The 17,911-nt window shown below is 39.4% G+C and overlaps 1 protein-coding gene across 3 annotated transcripts; it reads left to right on the top strand.

The window, feature by feature from the left end:
• Positions 1-6,505: 6,505 nt before the first annotated feature.
• On the top strand, positions 6,506-16,072 carry si:ch211-112f3.4 (EF-hand and coiled-coil domain-containing protein 1). 3 transcript variants are annotated; one of them, XM_058372826.1, is made up of 8 exons: positions 6,506-7,362; positions 7,724-8,276; positions 10,312-10,425; positions 12,222-12,337; positions 12,574-12,715; positions 13,055-13,202; positions 14,918-14,987; positions 15,268-16,072. In XM_058372826.1, exons 1-8 carry the CDS (start codon positions 6,816-6,818, stop codon positions 15,414-15,416), a joined length of 1,839 nt encoding a protein of 612 aa, XP_058228809.1. In that variant the 5' UTR covers positions 6,506-6,815; the 3' UTR covers positions 15,417-16,072. The 3 variants fall into 3 exon arrangements, with proteins under 3 accessions (XP_058228809.1, XP_058228810.1, XP_058228811.1); XM_058372827.1 differs by having other exon boundaries at positions 6,508-7,362; positions 10,363-10,425; positions 15,268-16,071; XM_058372828.1 differs by lacking the exon at positions 10,312-10,425 and having other exon boundaries at positions 6,521-7,362; positions 15,268-16,063.
• Positions 16,073-17,911: the final 1,839 nt, after the last annotated feature.

The following is a 17,911-nucleotide window of genomic DNA, read 5'->3' as shown; positions in this document are numbered from 1 at the left end:
TTGTAAATCTTGAATAAATATTGTACATTAAAAAAAACAGCTGTTTTGTAAAATCTTGTTCATTAGTGTGTGTGTGTGTGTGTGTGTGTGTGCTCTAGTCTTTTACTGAGTCAGTAAGAAGGATATTGTATATTCGTATTATTTTATTGCATTTTTTTTAAAAAGTACATGTTAAGTCAGTGTCATTTATCGTGTAAATAATGTAAAAAACTATAAATGGGGAAAAAAATGTTTCTAAAACATCAGATCACCATACAATAAAATGATTAGTCCTGAAACAAAAAACAATGCTAAATAAATAATAATGTTATATATATTTCACAATAATTGAGGCTCAAATCGAATTGTAAGACAAATCACAGGTTCATATCACGTACCTGTTCATACGCTTCTATAGAACTCTCTCTCAGGTACTTATATGGTGAATGCTGCACAGAATCTAAGCTTAATAATAAACAGACAAAAACTGTTATTAAAAAAATATTAAATTAATATTTTAAAAATTAATAAATTAATTAAAATAATTTAATTATTAAAAAAAGACAATCTTGTTGATATGGTGAAGTTTTCTCTTAATATTTTCAGTCTGACTCTTCAGGAGCAGTCAGTACATTTCCTGACACAGAAAAGTCTTCACAACAGACCAGTGTGCACTCTGTGGTTTCTTTGATACATGACAAGCTGCATTATTTTGTGAGGTTGGTGATGGAGCTGCTGGTTTCTAGCTGCTGTAAAGTAAGTAAGCACAGGAACTATCATGTTTCATAGGCGTTATATAACACTAAAAGTAACTAGAATCAGACGGCCTTGTTTATTACCATATGAAAATTCTTCTTATAAAATTTCTGAGGAATAAAAGATGAGTTGTTATATAAAGTAGGAAATAATCAACACCGATCGTTATTTTCCTATAGCAAACCCGAGTGTCTTGTTTTTTTTACATCATTAGAGAGATTTTAAATATTCCAAGCATGTCAGTGTTTAAAGGTCACACACACACACACACACACACACATACAGAGACTGATGTCATGCCATCATGCTTGCACATACATGCCTCTATGTGCTGCTTCCTCTCGCTCGCATACTGCTGCATTGTTCATTGGGAATGGAATGCTCTTTGTATATGGAGAAATTTCTGTTTGTGTGTGTGTGTGTGTGTTTGTGTGTGTGGTTGATGGGTGTATTCTGATAGTCATGAACTTGTCACTCCTAAACTGGGAAGAGCATTATGATCTTGAAAAGCTCTTTCTCCACCACAGCATTGAGGAAATGTTTGCTCTGGCGTTTTCTCTGGGGTTTTTCCTCTGACGGTCTTTGGTCTTTTGTTTTTTTAGGCGTCATACATCGTAGATATTGAAGAGACGCATATTAGTGATGCAAAATGTTTTCTTTAGCTAGTTTCTCCACAAACAGCCACACTATCGATTTCTGCTCCATCGCTCAGTTTCTATCTGATACGTCCAAATCAGAACTTGAAAAAAACCTCGACTAAATGTAAAGCTGTTCAGGTGGCAGATGGGAAACAGAATCCATTAATAATTAACTCTGCTCTATTAAAACCACATTAATTGCCCCAAACCCCTAACATGGATGAATACAGAGAAACTCCACAGCTCTAAAGCAAACGAAATAAACTTTATCGTCTTCATGCTTACGGATGTTAAGAAGGGAATAAAAGCGGATTCGAATGAATAGATGAAATGACAAGAAACAGAAAAAAAAACATGAAGATGTGGACCTACACGTTACAGCTCTCAGTCAGCTAGCGTCCTGAATCCAGCACACCAAGACCATCTGCTGTTTCCGGAGACTTTATGTCCCTTTTTATGTCCCTCTGAATGGAGGATCCTAATAATCCTGAACCCTCTCAGTCATCTCTAGTGGATTTCCTCACATCTGTCTCTCCCTGACTATAAAATCTCTCTGAAACCTTAGAAATGATGAACCTTCTAGAACTTTCTATCACATTTTTGATTGAACATAGAAATTAGACAAACATAGAATTTCATATTATCGATTTTGTTCATATTTTGTAATGAATATTTTACATTTTTGGGGTGAAAAACTGTTCTACAGTTCACAATATTGTAAAGGTTGTTGTTACTATATAATATTGTTTTTATTATTATTATTATTATTATTATTGTTAATAGTATTAATTATGTAACATTCATCCTCTCTTTTTATTGTTTTTGGTAAATCACGTGCAGCCATTCAAAAGCCATTCATTTAAACACCACATTTTTGTTCTCAGGTGTACTTTAATCACAGTCTGCAGTGTTTACATCATGTCTGTCAGACGTCTCTTATCTCGGCCCGTCTCCAGCGGCGTCCTCTGTGATTGAGAATTCCTTCGAGGTCACCTTGCTTCACTGTTTACCTCTGAATCACGCAGCAATAAAGTGTTACAACCATCAAACAGAATACGAGCAAGCGCTGAAGAGCTTAGCTTCTGATTGACCACAGTTACAGAGATAAGTTATGATAAGGAAGAGCTCAAATAACACTTAGGAAATTTTCAAAACCCGGCCCAGGTAAAAGTTAAGTGCTGGAACGCTAACGCTGGCCGTGTTTTGGACCCTGATCTGGATTCCGTGTTGCTTCGTCAAGCGTGTGAATGAGATGCGAAAAAGATTAGAGCTGAGCGAGATACATCGCTTTGATCCAGATCTGGGTCTCGGAGAGTTTCTGGGAGAGAAAGTGATTGTAGTGCTATGAAGGTATGAAGTGTGTGTGATGAATACATCCCTTTGTGGGTATTTTTTTGGATGCGTTCATGCTGGCTGTTTTTTTCGTGCTGATATAAAAGAATTGGCTCTCATGACATGCACACTGTTACCATAGCAACCAGTCCTAGCTAGTATCTGCTAAGTAACTAGCCTAGTCTAGCTTGCTTTCAACAAACAAACAGAAACAAGAAAAATTACACGCAATACATTTTCTGCTGTGGAAAAAAAAAGATAACAAACATAAATAAAACAAACAAACCTAAGCAAAATAAATAAATAAGTAAATAAATAAATTAATAAATAAATAAAGCTGAGCAAAAAAAGTAATTAAGCAAATAAATATATAAACAAAGCTAAGCGAAATAAATAAGTAAGTAAACAAATAAATAATTGACTTAAATAAATAATTGATTAATAATCATTAATTGACTTAATTAAAAAACCTGATATAACATTTACTATTTAATTAATTTATAATATTTATTTAGTAAATGGGGTCAAACATTAGCACATTAAATAAATAAATAAATAAATAAATAAATAAATAAATAAATAAATAAATAAATAAATATACAGTATAAGTGCTTACCAAGTGTTTTTCCCCTGTAAAATGGCTTTAAATAAACATTAAATGAAATAAAAAAGTAAATCATAAATTAATCCTTATTTATAGAAATACTGATTTGTTTATACAGTTTTATTTTTTTAACTGTGCACTATTTTTTATCACTAATATTAATGACAATTTCTTTTATGAATATTAGTAAATAGTAACACAATCTTATTTGAGAAATATAATCGGACAAAATACACAGAATTCATTGTAAATACTATAGTAATAAATCCTACAGTACTGCGGACTGTACAGTCACTGTGTGTGATGTGTTTTGTTTCATAGCTGATGTAATAATTGCGGTTTCTTGTGTCTGTATAGTGTATAGTGAGACATATGGTTCAGACAAAGGCTCCGGTTGCAAGACCGGGTCAATACTGTAGACTTCATGCCCTTAAGTGCACAAAACCCTAGTGTTTATCGCCTCCCTGTTCGCTCATGACCCCCCGATTCCACTTCCTTTTATTTTTTTCTCCACAGGCACCATTCAGTTTCAAATCAGATCCATTCAGCCAACATAAACAGGCTTTAAAGAAGCAGCTGCTGGCTGAGGACACAAAGACGAGGTCACGCGTCCCAACGTCCCGGTGATCTGATGGAGGTTCATTTATCTTCCAACTCATTATTTACCGGTGCAGGAGGCTGAAAAGTCACATCTGATAATTATGGGGCTTATTAGGAGCAGGAGGAAGAGGAGGAAGGGGAGTTTCTCTGTAATGATGATTAAATAAAGAAAATTTATAGACAATCTGTACAGTTCACCAACAGTCATGATGGTGGAGCTACACCACAACTCCAGGTCCAGCGTCCTGCTTAACACTGTTCCAGCAAATCATCAGGCTCGAAGATAAGCAAGCTGGTTTCCTGATGGAAAAAAAATTGTAATTGTAATGTAATATAACTTTTACTGATTATGCTTCACATAATGTGACAAAACATGATAACAACCTCTATACTCTTAAAAAAGTTGCCAGGAAGAAGAACCAAAAAGGCTTCTTTTGACATTGGTACCATAGAAGAACCATTTTTGGTTCCCCAAAGAACTATTCAGGGAATGGTTCTTGATTAGTAAGTGCCATGAAGAACCTTTTGTGCATTGGAAGCCTTCCCTAGATGTTAAAGGTTCTCCATAAAACCATCCACCCTGACGAAGAACCATTCAAGAACCTTAACTTTTAAGCGTGTATATTTACATTTACATTTATGGCATTTGGCAGACCTTGTTTGGGAGACAATATAGAAAAAAAAAATATTTTTCAAGTGTTAATTTTGGTTAAATCTACATATTATACTTTAGACGTGAATCTAATATACCGTACATTAACCTAAAGACTTTTTTTAGGCACAGAGCTGAGGATCTGAACGAGTCTGAGCTTGTTTACTAAAAAATTTAGAGTCGAGATAAACGCAGAACAGTTTCTCATAATAAGAGAAATGCTAAGAATATACGTCTTTACAGGAACTAACTCACTAGTTGCTTCGATTATCATCGAGCTTATGTAACTAGAAATGGATAAAAAAGTACAAAGAATTGTGTTTTTTTTTTAATTAAATGTTAATAAATTAGGTAAATTGCTGTGAACTAAACAAGTGAACCAAGTAAAAAAACTCTGAAGCTTCACCACTTGGTCTTTGATTGTTTTCCTATAAGAACATACATCAGATTGCGGATTTTACATACATCAGACTTACGCATGTACCTAAGGACGTTCTAAAAAGAAATGTACAGAATAGACAAACAAAGAAAGACAGAAGATTTGAATTTCTAGTCTGAGCTTGTCTAGAAATTGTGATAAAGACCGAACTGATAGTGAGAACCCGAGGAGCGGTGGCGTGATCTCGCCGTCCAGATATCAAGATTCAGACGAAAAATAACAAAAGCGTGACCGGCGGCACAAGTGACTCACTCTCCTACAGCTAGAAACGAAACCTCGCCGTGTGAGAAGTCATATGATACGGCCTACCTTTGTGTCCTTTTTAACAACAGCACCTTTCCGTCAGAGTCACTGAGAAAATAAATGAGGCTCTGCGCTTTGTGATTTAACTGACCCTCGGTTAGCCGTAAACGCTAACGGGAAGAAGGACAGAGTGTGTATCTTACACACCGAAATATCTATTGGAGGCGGTAACAGTTTCTGTTAAAAAAAAAAACTTGAGGTTAACCGCGAGGTTAATCATGAGGCATGTGTATTAAAGGTAATTTAGGATGTTTGGCTTCTCATGCTGTATCTTCTTTAGGACCGTTCTCTGTTTGGTTTGCGCTGTACCTTGGGCAAACAGCGGCGAGGAACTTGGGCTGTTTAAACTTTGCCCGCATGAACAGCAAAAGGAAGTCATTTGCTTTAGTTGGACGTCTTAAGATTTACGATGCTAAGCTAACATGTCGTTCATTTTCTCTAAAAGCAGCTCTGAGCGCAATGCAGGTTTATATTTAGGTGTTTCTATAGCAACAGCAGCTACCTGACTGTCCTGAGATGTTGAACAGACTACGAAGAAAGTTTTGGTTGCCAATATTTTGATCACAGCGGTGTTGAATTCTCAGATCTGATCAGAAAGTAGTGCCGGCTGTCAGACAAATCACAGGTTAATATTAATGCGCTCATTCGCATGCATTATCGTTTCTATAGTAACTCTATCTCATTCACAGGGACTAATAATAATAAGATTTAAAATTGTCTTTATTTAACAAAGTAAAATGCTGCATAATCGCTGATATGATGATGATTTTCTGTGAGGAGATGTTTATTTAACATTTATCTCCAGTGCCAGAGTCCGAGAAAATGTAGAAGCTTGTTGAAGAAACGACTGTTTATAGCTGCTGTGATGTAACAGGAACCAAAATCTTGTTTCTCGAGTTTTCCACACTTTATGTGTAGCTATAAATGGATAAAAAGTAAGACGTGCTTTTACAGGAAAATAGTCAGCTTTGTTGTGGTAACGTTGCCATGCAGATGCACCATGCTGTTGTTGATTCATTTCCGGTAACACCACATGATTAAAATAATCTCATTTAACTGTACATATGTCCAAATGGTGTTTTTTTTTTTTATTTCACTATAACTATATAAAATTTACAAATGATGTCATCTCCAACCTCCAAAAAACTTTCCCTGCACTGTATTTTCCAAAACGACCAACCTGGCAACCCCGGGTCTGATCTTTCTGATTGCTGTGCCTGCAGGCGTCACTGTTTTGATCGCGGTTCTAACCTGAGCGGAGTAGTGAAGTGCCTGGGCGAGGCTCAGAGCCTGTACAAGTCCAGAGCTTCATCTCATCTGTCAGTCCTGTGGGTGGAGGCACAATATTTGGACTTCTTGAAGCGCGCGCGCACTGAATCTTATACATAACTCTTCATATCTCCAGCAGTTCTTTTAATTTCCAAGGCTCGCGGGTTTATTAATAACTCGTCTGATGCCTTCTTCAAGAGCTGTCACTGATTTCTCTGAATTTTTACAACTTTAGTCAGGCAAATGTCTCTCGCGTGTGCGCCAACGCAGCCGATTCGCGCCGCGCGCAAAACCGAGTGGCTCCGCTGCGCCCTCGCGCACCACTTCTCCCGTGAGCCTGGAGTCGACAACGAGATCGTGGTGCTGGCGACCGGCATCGACCAGTACGTGCAAGAGGTCTTCCATCACCTCGCTTACAACAGCAGCAGCGATCTGGTGTCCGAGCAGGACTTCCGTCTGCTCTGTTCGGTACTCGGTGTGAGCTCGGAGAAGACGGAGGAAGAGGAGCACAGCGCGCGAGAGGACCGGGACGTGTGCACGGCGCTTCCACCCGCGCTCAGCTTCAGGGAGTTTCACTCGCGCCTCTGCGGTTTCTTCACCGTCCGAGCGCGAGACTCTCCGACATCCGTGCGCCTTCCGGTCACCGAGGAAACGGAGCACGTGGAGCGCGAGATCAGGCTCCGGTGTCCGCGAGTGCGGCGGAGAAAGTGCGTCAGCTTCGACTTAAGCCGGGAAACGAGCTCTGCAAACAAGACATCACGCGACAGGACGGAAAACGCAACGGAATCAGGTAAAAAAGACGCAGGAAGATTCATCCAGTGTCCTGAATTTATTTTTTATGGTCTACTGTGGTGTTTATATGATGCATCACTACTTCCTGTGGTACAATCCACGTGAATGCATTCTGTCTTCACTTTCTGTTTATCTTCATTTGAAAGTTTCTTGTCACAATTTTAACACAGTTTGATCCATAAGACATTTTTTCCATTAAATATGCAGAACGTGTGTAGAAAGTTTGCTTCTGCAACAGGAAGAAGAAAAAATGATGTATGTTAAGTTAGACTGATGGTCCCGGGAGTTATTGACAGTAAGTGTGGACATTATGAATGAAAAGGTAAATTTCTAAGTCTTATTTTCTTCATTAACTGCAGCACAGAAAGTTCAGCAGAGATCCTGGCAGGAGCAGGTGGAGATGGAGAACGCTGGTCTGAGAGAGCTTGTGGAAGACCTGCGTTCAGCTCTGCAGAGCAGCGACGCTCGCTGCATGTCCCTCGAAGTGGCTCTGAAGAGGGAGCATCTGTACGCACCTGCCGAAAACTCTCCACAAATCACTGAAAGGCAAACCTGCCCTGCTGGCAGCGAGCCCACACCGAGGCAAACTAAACAAACCAGGCGTACAAAGGACCTTCTCCGAGAGCTGGAGCTGATCCGAGCTTCACGTGACGGCCAGCTGGAGGAGGCGATGAGGTTCAACCAGAGGCTGGAGGAGGAGCTTATGTCGGCGTATGGCGAGGTCAGCAGGCTGGAGGAAACAGTGGCGAGGTTGAGAAGAGAGAGCGCCGAGATCAAGAGGAGGGCGGAGGAGGCGAGGGCGGCTCTCGCCGCAGGTCTGGCGTGGGTCAAAGACATCCAGGATCGGGCGCAGCAAGTCAAGCCACTGCAGGAGAAAGTCCAGAACCTGGAGTGTCACCTGGAGACGTTCAGGTAGCTACTGTGTAAATGGTATTTTATAACAATTAGAACAAATCCAATAATATTTTGGATAAAATAAATAAATGATTAAGTAATTAACACTGAAATAATTTTCAGGATCATCGTGCATTCTTCCAGAACTGCTTCCCTTAATGATAAATGATAAAATTCTCTGTACTCAGAGGTCTCTAATACATGAGCTTAAGCATTATGTAAAGATTAAATCATTCTGTATCATGCAATTATAGAAAAATAATCAATAACAGAGGGGTGTGATGAAGCAGAGTAGCTGCTACCTGTTATTAGATTTATTATAGTAGCAATACATTTCATATTCATTCCTCACCAGCGTTTGAATTTCTCTCTCTCTCCCTCTCTCTCTCTCTCTCTGTCACTGTATGTCTCTCTATATGTCTCTCTCTCTCTGTCTCCCTCTCTGTACATCTCTCTCTCCGCACATCTCTCTCTCTCTCTGTATGTCTCTCTCTCTCTTTGTACATCTCTCTTTCTCTGTACATCTCTCTCTCTGTATGTCTCTCTCCGTCTCTCTCTCTCTCTCTCTCTCTCTAGTCATATAAATGAGAAACCACAAAGTTTAAACTCCTCTGTAGGACATCATAAGGGACATAAGGGACATAAGGGACATAAGTCAGTGCAGTAAGTGTGCAACGTTGCTGTTTTGTCATATTGTCTAATGATTAGATACTCAAGTTAAAACAGCATCGCGGTCTCTCTTAATATATAATATATTAATAAATTAACCTACAAACATACAATTTGGTCAGATTTTGGCTGGATTTAATGATTAACAGGATTCCTTGTTCCTTATCTAATTCTCAAAATTATTGATAAGTTACTAAGTACAACTTAAACCTGTGTCTCCACATGTGTTTTGTTGAGTTTAGTGTTTATTTGATTAGTGTAGTTGGATAGATGGCTGTCAATCAAACTTCTCATTAGAATATTAGGCCACGCCCACCTCTGTCATTGAGTTCACTGTATTATTGAAAAGCCATTGATTATGTATTGTTTTTTTTTAATTTTATTTCAGGTTTGTTATCACTTGTTGCAAAGCAGTGTGTTCACACACACACACACACACACAAACGTCCAACCATTATACACCTCCAGTGTAGTAGTGTGAAGAAAAAACCCAACAAAGGAAGGTTTCATTTTTGAAAATAGACCATCAAAGTTTCTCATGTCATTACGATAATCACAGACTTTTCTTTTATGAAGAAGCTCAGTTTCCACTAATAGGCGCAGGAGATCTCTCACATCGTGCAGATGTTTAGAAGTTTTCACTGTTGGTGGATATTAATTTGAGCCCCGAGGATAAGGAGGATCAGAGATGAGTCGAGCGATGGGCGTGGCCCAGGAGCGGAATTCCATCGACGAGTACAAAACGTTTAGGGATGCTGGCATTTTTACCTTAAAAACCTCTTCATGACAATTGCAACACAGCTCAGGTTAGTTTCCTGTTATAGGCATGATCCTTTAAGCATGACTAAAGCAGACAGTCGCTGCAGCGTGTCATTAGCGTATCCTGTTCTAGCGCCAGGTTTGCTCTCGACGCTGGCAGTGAATCAAGTGCACACAAACTCCATCAAACTTCAAAGCTGTGCGGTTTAGTCTCCTCCCTCTCCGGTCTAGAGCTCGCTCTCGCTCTGATTCAAACACCAAAACAGCCAGAGGGGACGATGGCTTCAGTGACTTCGACGTCATATACAGTAACGTTCAGAAGTTTGGGATTACGTGGAATTCTCCTTGTTCTTTCCATTTCAAAACATGAAATGATTTCTAAAGAAAGATCGTTCCACAGAGGCCCATTATAAGCAACCTTATTATCAGTCCTCTGTTTCAATCGCATGTAAGGTTTGCTAATCCAAGTTAAATATTTCATCAGGCTAATTAATTATGAGGAAAGCCTTTTGTAATTCTGCTAGCGCAATTGAAAACTGTTGTACTGATTAAGCGAGAGATAAAAGTGGCCTTCTTTAGGTTAGTTTAGTATCTGAAGCATCAATAGTTTTGGGTTTGTTTACAGGATCAAAATGACCAGAAAGAAAGAACTTTCATTCTTTCTTTTCATGGGAAGATCTCACCATGCTGTGAATGGAAACAGAAAAAAGGGAGTGGAAGGCCCCAACTGGAAAACAAGGTAATTTCCAAAGTGATCCCAAACTCAGTATCACGCCATCTGACACGTATCACGCTATCTGACACTTATACAGAGAATAAAATATCCAGGGCAGGGCTGCAAGCATGACCCTGAGACTCTGTACACGGAAGTGGTTCGGAAATTGCGCTAGTCACATAGCTGCTGAATTAAGTGAGTTGGGGTTGTGATGTCATGAGAAAATAATCAGTGGTGGTGTGATGAAGCATTTTCTGCTAATAGTCTGACATTTACTTCCTAATAAAAACACATACACGGTGCTTTATTACTTTTATGTGCTTTTTTATACATTTATACTGAACGTTAGCTCTTTCTCTCTCTCTCCTGATCTAGTACCCAAGCTTCTGACCAATCATAATCCAGACTACAATATATAACCCTAATCCTTCATTTAAAAAAAAAAAAAATAATAATACTACAACTTAACATAGATTAAGGTTGGGAAGTCTGTGACGATGACGTTGAAAGAAATTCCAGTCAGTAAAAAAATAATTTCTCCATGTTTATGGTGATTACTGATCCGCCCATACGCCTGAAGCCGTGATTAATTGAACTCATCAGACTGGCTCAGTGATGGTGTAATGCTCATTCCTTTCCTAAACAGACACGTTTCAGCCTGCAGCGTCGCTTACTGTCTACGCCGACAACACACAGCGCTGTATCTACACTTACACACGCTAAGTATAGATATAATACACCAATCTGGAGCACAGAGCTTAAAGAGGAAAGTCAGGTTTATCTTTCGATTAACACACAACATGCTTCATCATGATCTATGTTCACTACATTACCTATAATTCCATTCCTATTATTCTGATTGTGGTGCAGTAAGACGTTAGCCCTCGCTTCATCTCTAACCTGGAGAGAGCGATGCAGCGGCGCTTTAATCCTTTAATTTGTCCCTTTTAGTTACCTTTACACCACTTTAATACACACTTTGGTCACCTTCCAGAACTTTCATGCTAATCAACACCAAAATCATGATGTTTTTTCATCTCCTAGATTGCTAACTAGCCAAGTTGAGTCTCAAACTCAATACTTTTTAACTTTTTTGACTGTTTGTGTCATAGAAATAGAATAAAAATGGTATAAAAATCAAATACAAGTAGAATTACAATAAAGTGGAATTTATCTTTTGCAGGTTGGAAGGAGAAAAATTAATAGGAAATATAAAAAAGTACGATGTATGAGATTTACAGATCGCTGCAGTTTGTGGTTGATGTAGTGGGTCCAGAAAAATCCAGAAATGCTGCTTTGCATTCTGGGACTTTAAATCTAATGTTTACATCCACACTGGATTTCTCATTACCGTGATGTTGAAAAGTGAATCCTGATCTCTATCACTGATGTTTGGGATTGTTGTAATATTCTCTCCAGTGTAACCGCATTAGCAATTCCATCATCACTCAGTGACACCAGAAATCCGCTACCTTCTCTCAGACAGAACAAAACCCAAACCAGCTCAGATCGATAAATTACCACCAGAATTCACTCTTTTTCCTCACACGGGTGAAAAAATGGAGTTTGCTCCTGTTATTATTGTGTCCATGTTGATGATTGAGTGTCTTTGTCATGTCTCACTCCACAGTGGAGGTTAATATGAAGCTCATATGAAAGTAGACACTGAGGACTTTCAGAAGTATTTCTGTTTAATACATTAATTTTTAATTAAAACTTTAATTTTTCACATTTAAAAATCTGTTGGTCTACCGAAATTGAATATTTGGCACAACATTTCCTCTGGTTCTGATTTTTACATGCATTTGATTTGATCGCAGATCTCGGTGCACCTGTACGGTTGAACATGATAGAAGACCCGAACCTCCGGCTGAGCCCGTGGAGCCCACGGCGCGGGTGATTCCCACAGGCCGAGACGAGGTGCTCATAAGAGGAGGTGAGAAAGATCCATTTAAATGAGATTAAAAACTTTTTTTCCACTTTATGAAAGTTTAATTGTCTGTTTTTCTTTGTGCCACTAATGATCCGTGGCATTTTATCACCAAATTATAAGTGAGATGTTTGAGGAAGGAAACACACCTGTAGATTTTTATATATTCTATCGTTTGCATACTTATTTGAAATGGTTTATTTATGTGTAGAGTAAATGAATGACTCATGGTGTTATGGCAGAGGAAGCCCTGCAGAGGGCGGTGGAGGGTCAAGCAGCCTCGGATGAGGAGGAGGAGGTGAAGGTGAAGATGAAGGAGGAAGGCCAGTGCTGTCTGCTGGAGGTGAAGAGACTTATTAACAAACTCCACAACTGTGCAAAGGGGTAAGGAGATTGTCACAACACACACACACACACACACACACACAATTCAGTTCCTCAGGATTTTGCTTGTACTGTAGCCTTCAGGAGCTAAAATTTGTTTCCAGATAGATAACATTTGCACTCATGATGCTGAATAAGTGCGAAAAATTTAAAAAGATAATGGTTTTATATAGCCAAAAACTTGTTGCTAGCTTGCTAGCACTCTGATAACGCCAAACACGCCATTCCAACTGCAGTTTGCCAAGAAAATGATTCTCAATAAAATGCCAAGGTTAAACATGTAGCAAGCAGAACTGGACACACAGAGTAAAGTTTTTCTCCTTTATTTATATGTTCTAGCTGTCAGAAGATGGCGCTGTGTCATCTGATCCTGTCACAGAACTCTACAGGACACCATAGCAGTCCGAACGGCTGCTCCGGACCACCAGAGTCAAAAGCGAGGGGACGAAGGCATCACACGCTTCTGGATGAAAAGAAAACAGATAAAGTAAGAACACTTGAGAAAAACGAGTGTATGAGGTGTTTACATGAAACATTCTATAACTATCCTTCCAGTAGTAGCAGGAATCTGGGTTAAAGGATCTGGGTTGTTGATCAAAGGCTCAGGGTTCAAGCCCCAGCACTGCCACCATTGAGCACTTGAGCAAGGCCCTCAACTCCTCCTGCTCCAGGGTGCTGTATCATAGCTGCCCCTGTGCTCTGACCCCATCATCCAAGGTTATCCAAAGGATATGCGAAGAAAGAATGCAAATAAAGGTTTCTTTTTCTATGTTCTAGTGGTGGCTCAAGTGGATAAGGCTCAGGGCTGTTGATCGGAGGATCAGGGTTCAAGCCCCGTTGTTGCATCATAGCTATCCCTGTGCTCTGAACTTCCTCTGCCGGGATATATGAGGAAAAATATTCCACTTTGCCGTGGTGATAAAGGCTTTGTGCTATAGCGATCTGTTGTTAGTAGTCCTAGCACTGCAGGCGCAAAACCTTCTTAGGTGACATAGCCCTTGTTTTATTTGGTGTTTCTTCAAAAAATCTGTGGCAGAATACTCAGTAGAGTCAATAACTATATTGATATTTGTTAACAGCAGCTCGGGATCGAAAGCATGGAATCGGGTGAATTTGTGTGCAGTTTCTCATTTCTACATGCTAGTCAGCTTTCTAAAGGTGTGTCCGAGGGTTAGCACTGAACTAGCGTCATTTAACTTGTTCAGTATTTATGTATCAATATTCTCTCATGTAGGATGTTTGGGGGACAAAGTTAGGGAGGACAGATTAAGATGGTTTGGACATCAGAGGAGGGAGAGTGAGTATATTAGTAGTATATGAGTATATGAGTAGGAGAATGTTGGACATGGAGCTGCCAGGCAGGAGGCAAAGAGGAAGGCCAAAGAGGAGGTATATGGATGGAATAAATGAGGATAGGAAGCTAGTGGGTGTAAGTGTTGAGGATGCAGAAGATAGGGATAGGTGGAGAGAGATGATTCGCTGTGGAGACCCCTGAAGGGAAAAGCCGAAAGAAGAAGATTCTCTTTATAGTTTTATGGAACTTGACAAGACGTGGCTACAGGGGAGAATTAACAAAAATTCCCTTTACTTTATCTCACAAATTTACCTCAGAATGTCATAGGAAATACTTGTAAATTCTCCTCAAACCTTCCCACATTCTGAAGTCTAATGACAGTTACACTAAAAGCTCAGAAATAACAACATTATCCTCAGATCCATTGGCCAGTTACAAAATAATCATAGTTGAAACTACATTGTTATGGACGGCTAATCCGGTTTCTATACATCATTTATGTGTCAAAAATTGTGATATAATCTGTAATCTGGTATAATGAATGTGTTTGTTTGTTCATGGAGACAATTTTGTATAAGATTTCTCTACGATTTATTTATTATAATGACGTTTAACGTTTCCTTTATAATGATTTCCGTGTTGTTTTGTAAACTGAAACTGGCTGGTTATAGTAATTATAGCGCCGCACCGCCATCTTGTGGCCAAACTATGTCACAACACCGCCTCCGCCTTGTTGTAGAAACAATAGCGCCGCATCTCCATCTTGTGGCCAAACCGTGTCACTGCACCGCCTCCGCCTTGTTTATGGTGATGAACTTGTTTAAAATTGTCAAAAAATAAGAAAACATATCAAAACATATATATATATATATATATATATATATGTATTTTTTTGTTTTTGTTGACAGAGAATCTCGCGGAGAACTCTCGGAAAAATCCTGATGAACACACTGGAGCTCTGCAACACCAAAGGCCAAGGTAGGCGTTATGAAAAATATGTAATGAATTTAATGAGTATTAGTATTTAATAGTTTATTAAAATGAAATAAAAGTGATATAAACCGATGGTCTGGGTCAATAAGATGTGTTGCTCAGCTCCCCCGATGGTTTCTGGGCTAAAGAAGGGAATATTTAGGTCTATTTTACAGTTAAAGCAAAAAACAAAACAAAACAAAATACCTATTATTTTGTACACAGCTTCAGATTAGTGCACAGATTTCGACGTGCATAAATGACCTAACGTGTGTCTTTGCTATAGAATGGATCCCCATCTTCCAGGTGGTGGAGGCTCTTTGTCAGCAGCTGATCTCCAGCGAGGTTGTGTGTGTAGAGGAAGACGTTACAGCGTGGCGAGGTGTGAACCCACATCACAGGAACTCCACAAACTCTCTCCTCATCTCCTGCTGACACTCATCTGCTTCATCCAGGGATGTGCTGTGAAGGGGTTCAGGCTCGTCATTGAAGAAGGTCCTTAAATCCATACCTTGTGATGAAAGCTTCAATCTAAATAAGTCAAATCTATAGCTGTGTGTATGATCTGTATCTAATCAGTTTCTCAGAATTATATATAAGAATTAAAAACATCTAAAAACAGGGTGTGTTGACTTCCTAGAAAGAAAAATAAACATATTGTCTCACTTCCTAAGAAAAACTTAGTGGCTGCCATTAAACTATTTTCCCATCAGGATCTAATTGTGTTTTCCAGGATTCGGTTACAGATGCATATCCGCGTATTATGGTATTGCCTTACTTCCAAGTCACCACTTATCCTTGCTGGAAAGAGTAAAAACAAATATCGCAATACTCTAATCGGAACTGCTGTAAACATTTTCCCATCAGGAATTAAATCTGTTCACGGCAGATTGTATCACAGCTCCGGGATTCCAGGTTCAAACCCCGAGAATCTCAGGATCTCCATGCCGGTTTCCCAAAGGGGTTATCTGGTTCCATCTGAACTTCAAAAACAGACCAGTAGGTGGACTGGTGAGCTTTGAAATGCCCCTCAGTGTGATAAAGTGTGTGTGTGTGTGTGTGTGTGTGTGTGAGAGAGAGACACAGAGAGAGAGAGAGAGAGAGACAGAAATAGAGGGAAAGAGAGAGAGGGAGGTAGAGAAAGACTGAGAGAGTCCAAGTGATAGAGAGAGGGAGAAAAAGACAGAGAGGGATAGAGAGGGAAAGAGGGGCAGATAGAAAGAGACAGAGGGTGAGAGGGGGAGATAGAAAGAGAGAGAGAGGCAGAGGGAGAGAGGGGGAGATAAAGAGAGAAGGAAGAAGACAGAGAGAGAGAGACAGAGAGAGATAGAGATGGAGAGAGAGACATCCTGTTCATGTTGTTTGGTCACCTGCTTCCTTGTTGTGTTCCTGGTCTAAACTCCAGGATGAAACTCATACTGAAGCTCGTTAAAACAATCACCGTTAGAGACCACAATCACGCACATCTGCAATCACAGCTGTCTATATTTCCATTATATAAAATCAGTAAACTGTAATGCTTTCCACCAGATTCTTACAAATCCCTGCTTCTTATTAAATATCACTAGAACCCACTAGTCTGCTGTCACAGAACCATCAGGAACGAGACCCACTCCTTTACATCCCTTTATTCACACCATCAGGAACTACTACAAGATTCCTGCTACAGTTTTAGGACTGGCATGATGTCACATCATATGGAGAAGCTAACATTCACCTGAAACGGTAATGTAAATGTAAAGGGTATCTATCTATCTATCTATCTATCTATCTATCTATCTATCTATCTATCTATCTATCTATCTATCTATCTATCTATCTATCTATCTATCTATCTTCTAATGAGAGACGTGACCGATGTATGGATTTCTTCTAATCTGGTATATACTCTAGGAACATCACATGTTCTCCTAAAGTAAATCCTGAAACCTGGGCAGATTAATCCGAGTCCCAGAACGTGTAAACTCCATATCACCAGAGAGTTGCCTTTGTCATGTCTCACGCCACAGTGGTGGTTCATATGAAGCTCATATGAAAGTAGACACTCAAGAAGTATTTCTGTTTCTCTCTAGAGGCAATATATTCATAGAAAAGTTCCTTTTTTTTCCACACAAATGTTTGTATCTTCAAAGTAAACGTTGATCTCAAACCCATTCCTGCTCTCTGAGATGCTCCAAATGCTTGTTCATCTAAAAAGCAGCTCAGATTTGATCTTCAACCAGTAAAATTCTGTGTAAGGTCCTCCAACAGAGGGAAAAACACACGTCTAAAACACACTGAAAGCCAACAGACTCGTTTTAGATCAGACTCACAGCCTGAACATCATTCATTAGATTAAACTGATTAATGTTCTGGGTTCTATGATGTCAAATGGCAAAGGTTGGAAATCGAGAACATTTTATAGTCTTCGGTTCAGAGATTGTTGATTGTGTAAAGCGCAGAGAGGGGATGTTCTGCCCTTGTTTAGCCCGATGGTGAGGGACGATTCGACACATCTGTGTGAGAACAATAACGGTCAGTCATTTTCCCAGAGCCTGCCTCTGTCTCTCTCTCTCTCTCTCTCTCTCTCTCTCTCATAAGAACGTTTTGTTCATGACCCCACAGGACACCGGGGTCCACACGTCACCTCATTCCTCCACATATCTGTTTATCTACACACACAGCTCATCTTTAACCGTTTCATTTCGTCCGTCTTTCTGAAGGTTTTCATGTATTCTTCTCTCCTTCTAAAGAGCTTCATGATATTTATAACATGATATTCATATTCATGATATTCCACTTTAATAAATGCTTTAGCTTTAGAATGAACTTTTCAAGTTTTATAAGTAGCTTGTTTTTATTTCCAGTATTCGGTTCTGTCTTTTTTTTTTTTTTAACCTCTATCTGCATAAACACTCAAATCCTTTTCTCCAGATCTGTAAAAGGTCAAG

Source organism: Hemibagrus wyckioides, linkage group LG21, assembly GCF_019097595.1.
Source record: "Hemibagrus wyckioides isolate EC202008001 linkage group LG21, SWU_Hwy_1.0, whole genome shotgun sequence".
Taxonomy (NCBI): Eukaryota; Metazoa; Chordata; class Actinopteri; order Siluriformes; family Bagridae; genus Hemibagrus; species Hemibagrus wyckioides.
The sequence above is the reverse complement of the archived record's forward strand: the minus strand, read 5'-3'. Positions and strand labels throughout refer to the sequence as shown.

What these genes read in the sequence shown, in the direction of transcription:
- si:ch211-112f3.4 (XM_058372826.1), top strand. Translation starts at nt 6,816, where the DNA reads ATGTCTCTCGCGTGTGCGCCAACGCAGCCGATTCGCGCCGCGCGCAAA. An exon ending in TGTCACCTGGAGACGTTCAG is followed by an intron (nt 8,277 to 10,311) that starts GTAGCTACTGTG and finishes GTTTGTTTACAG; the next exon opens with GATCAAAATGACCAGAAAGA. An exon ending in CGAGGTGCTCATAAGAGGAG is followed by an intron (nt 12,338 to 12,573) that starts GTGAGAAAGATC and finishes GTGTTATGGCAG; the next exon opens with AGGAAGCCCTGCAGAGGGCG.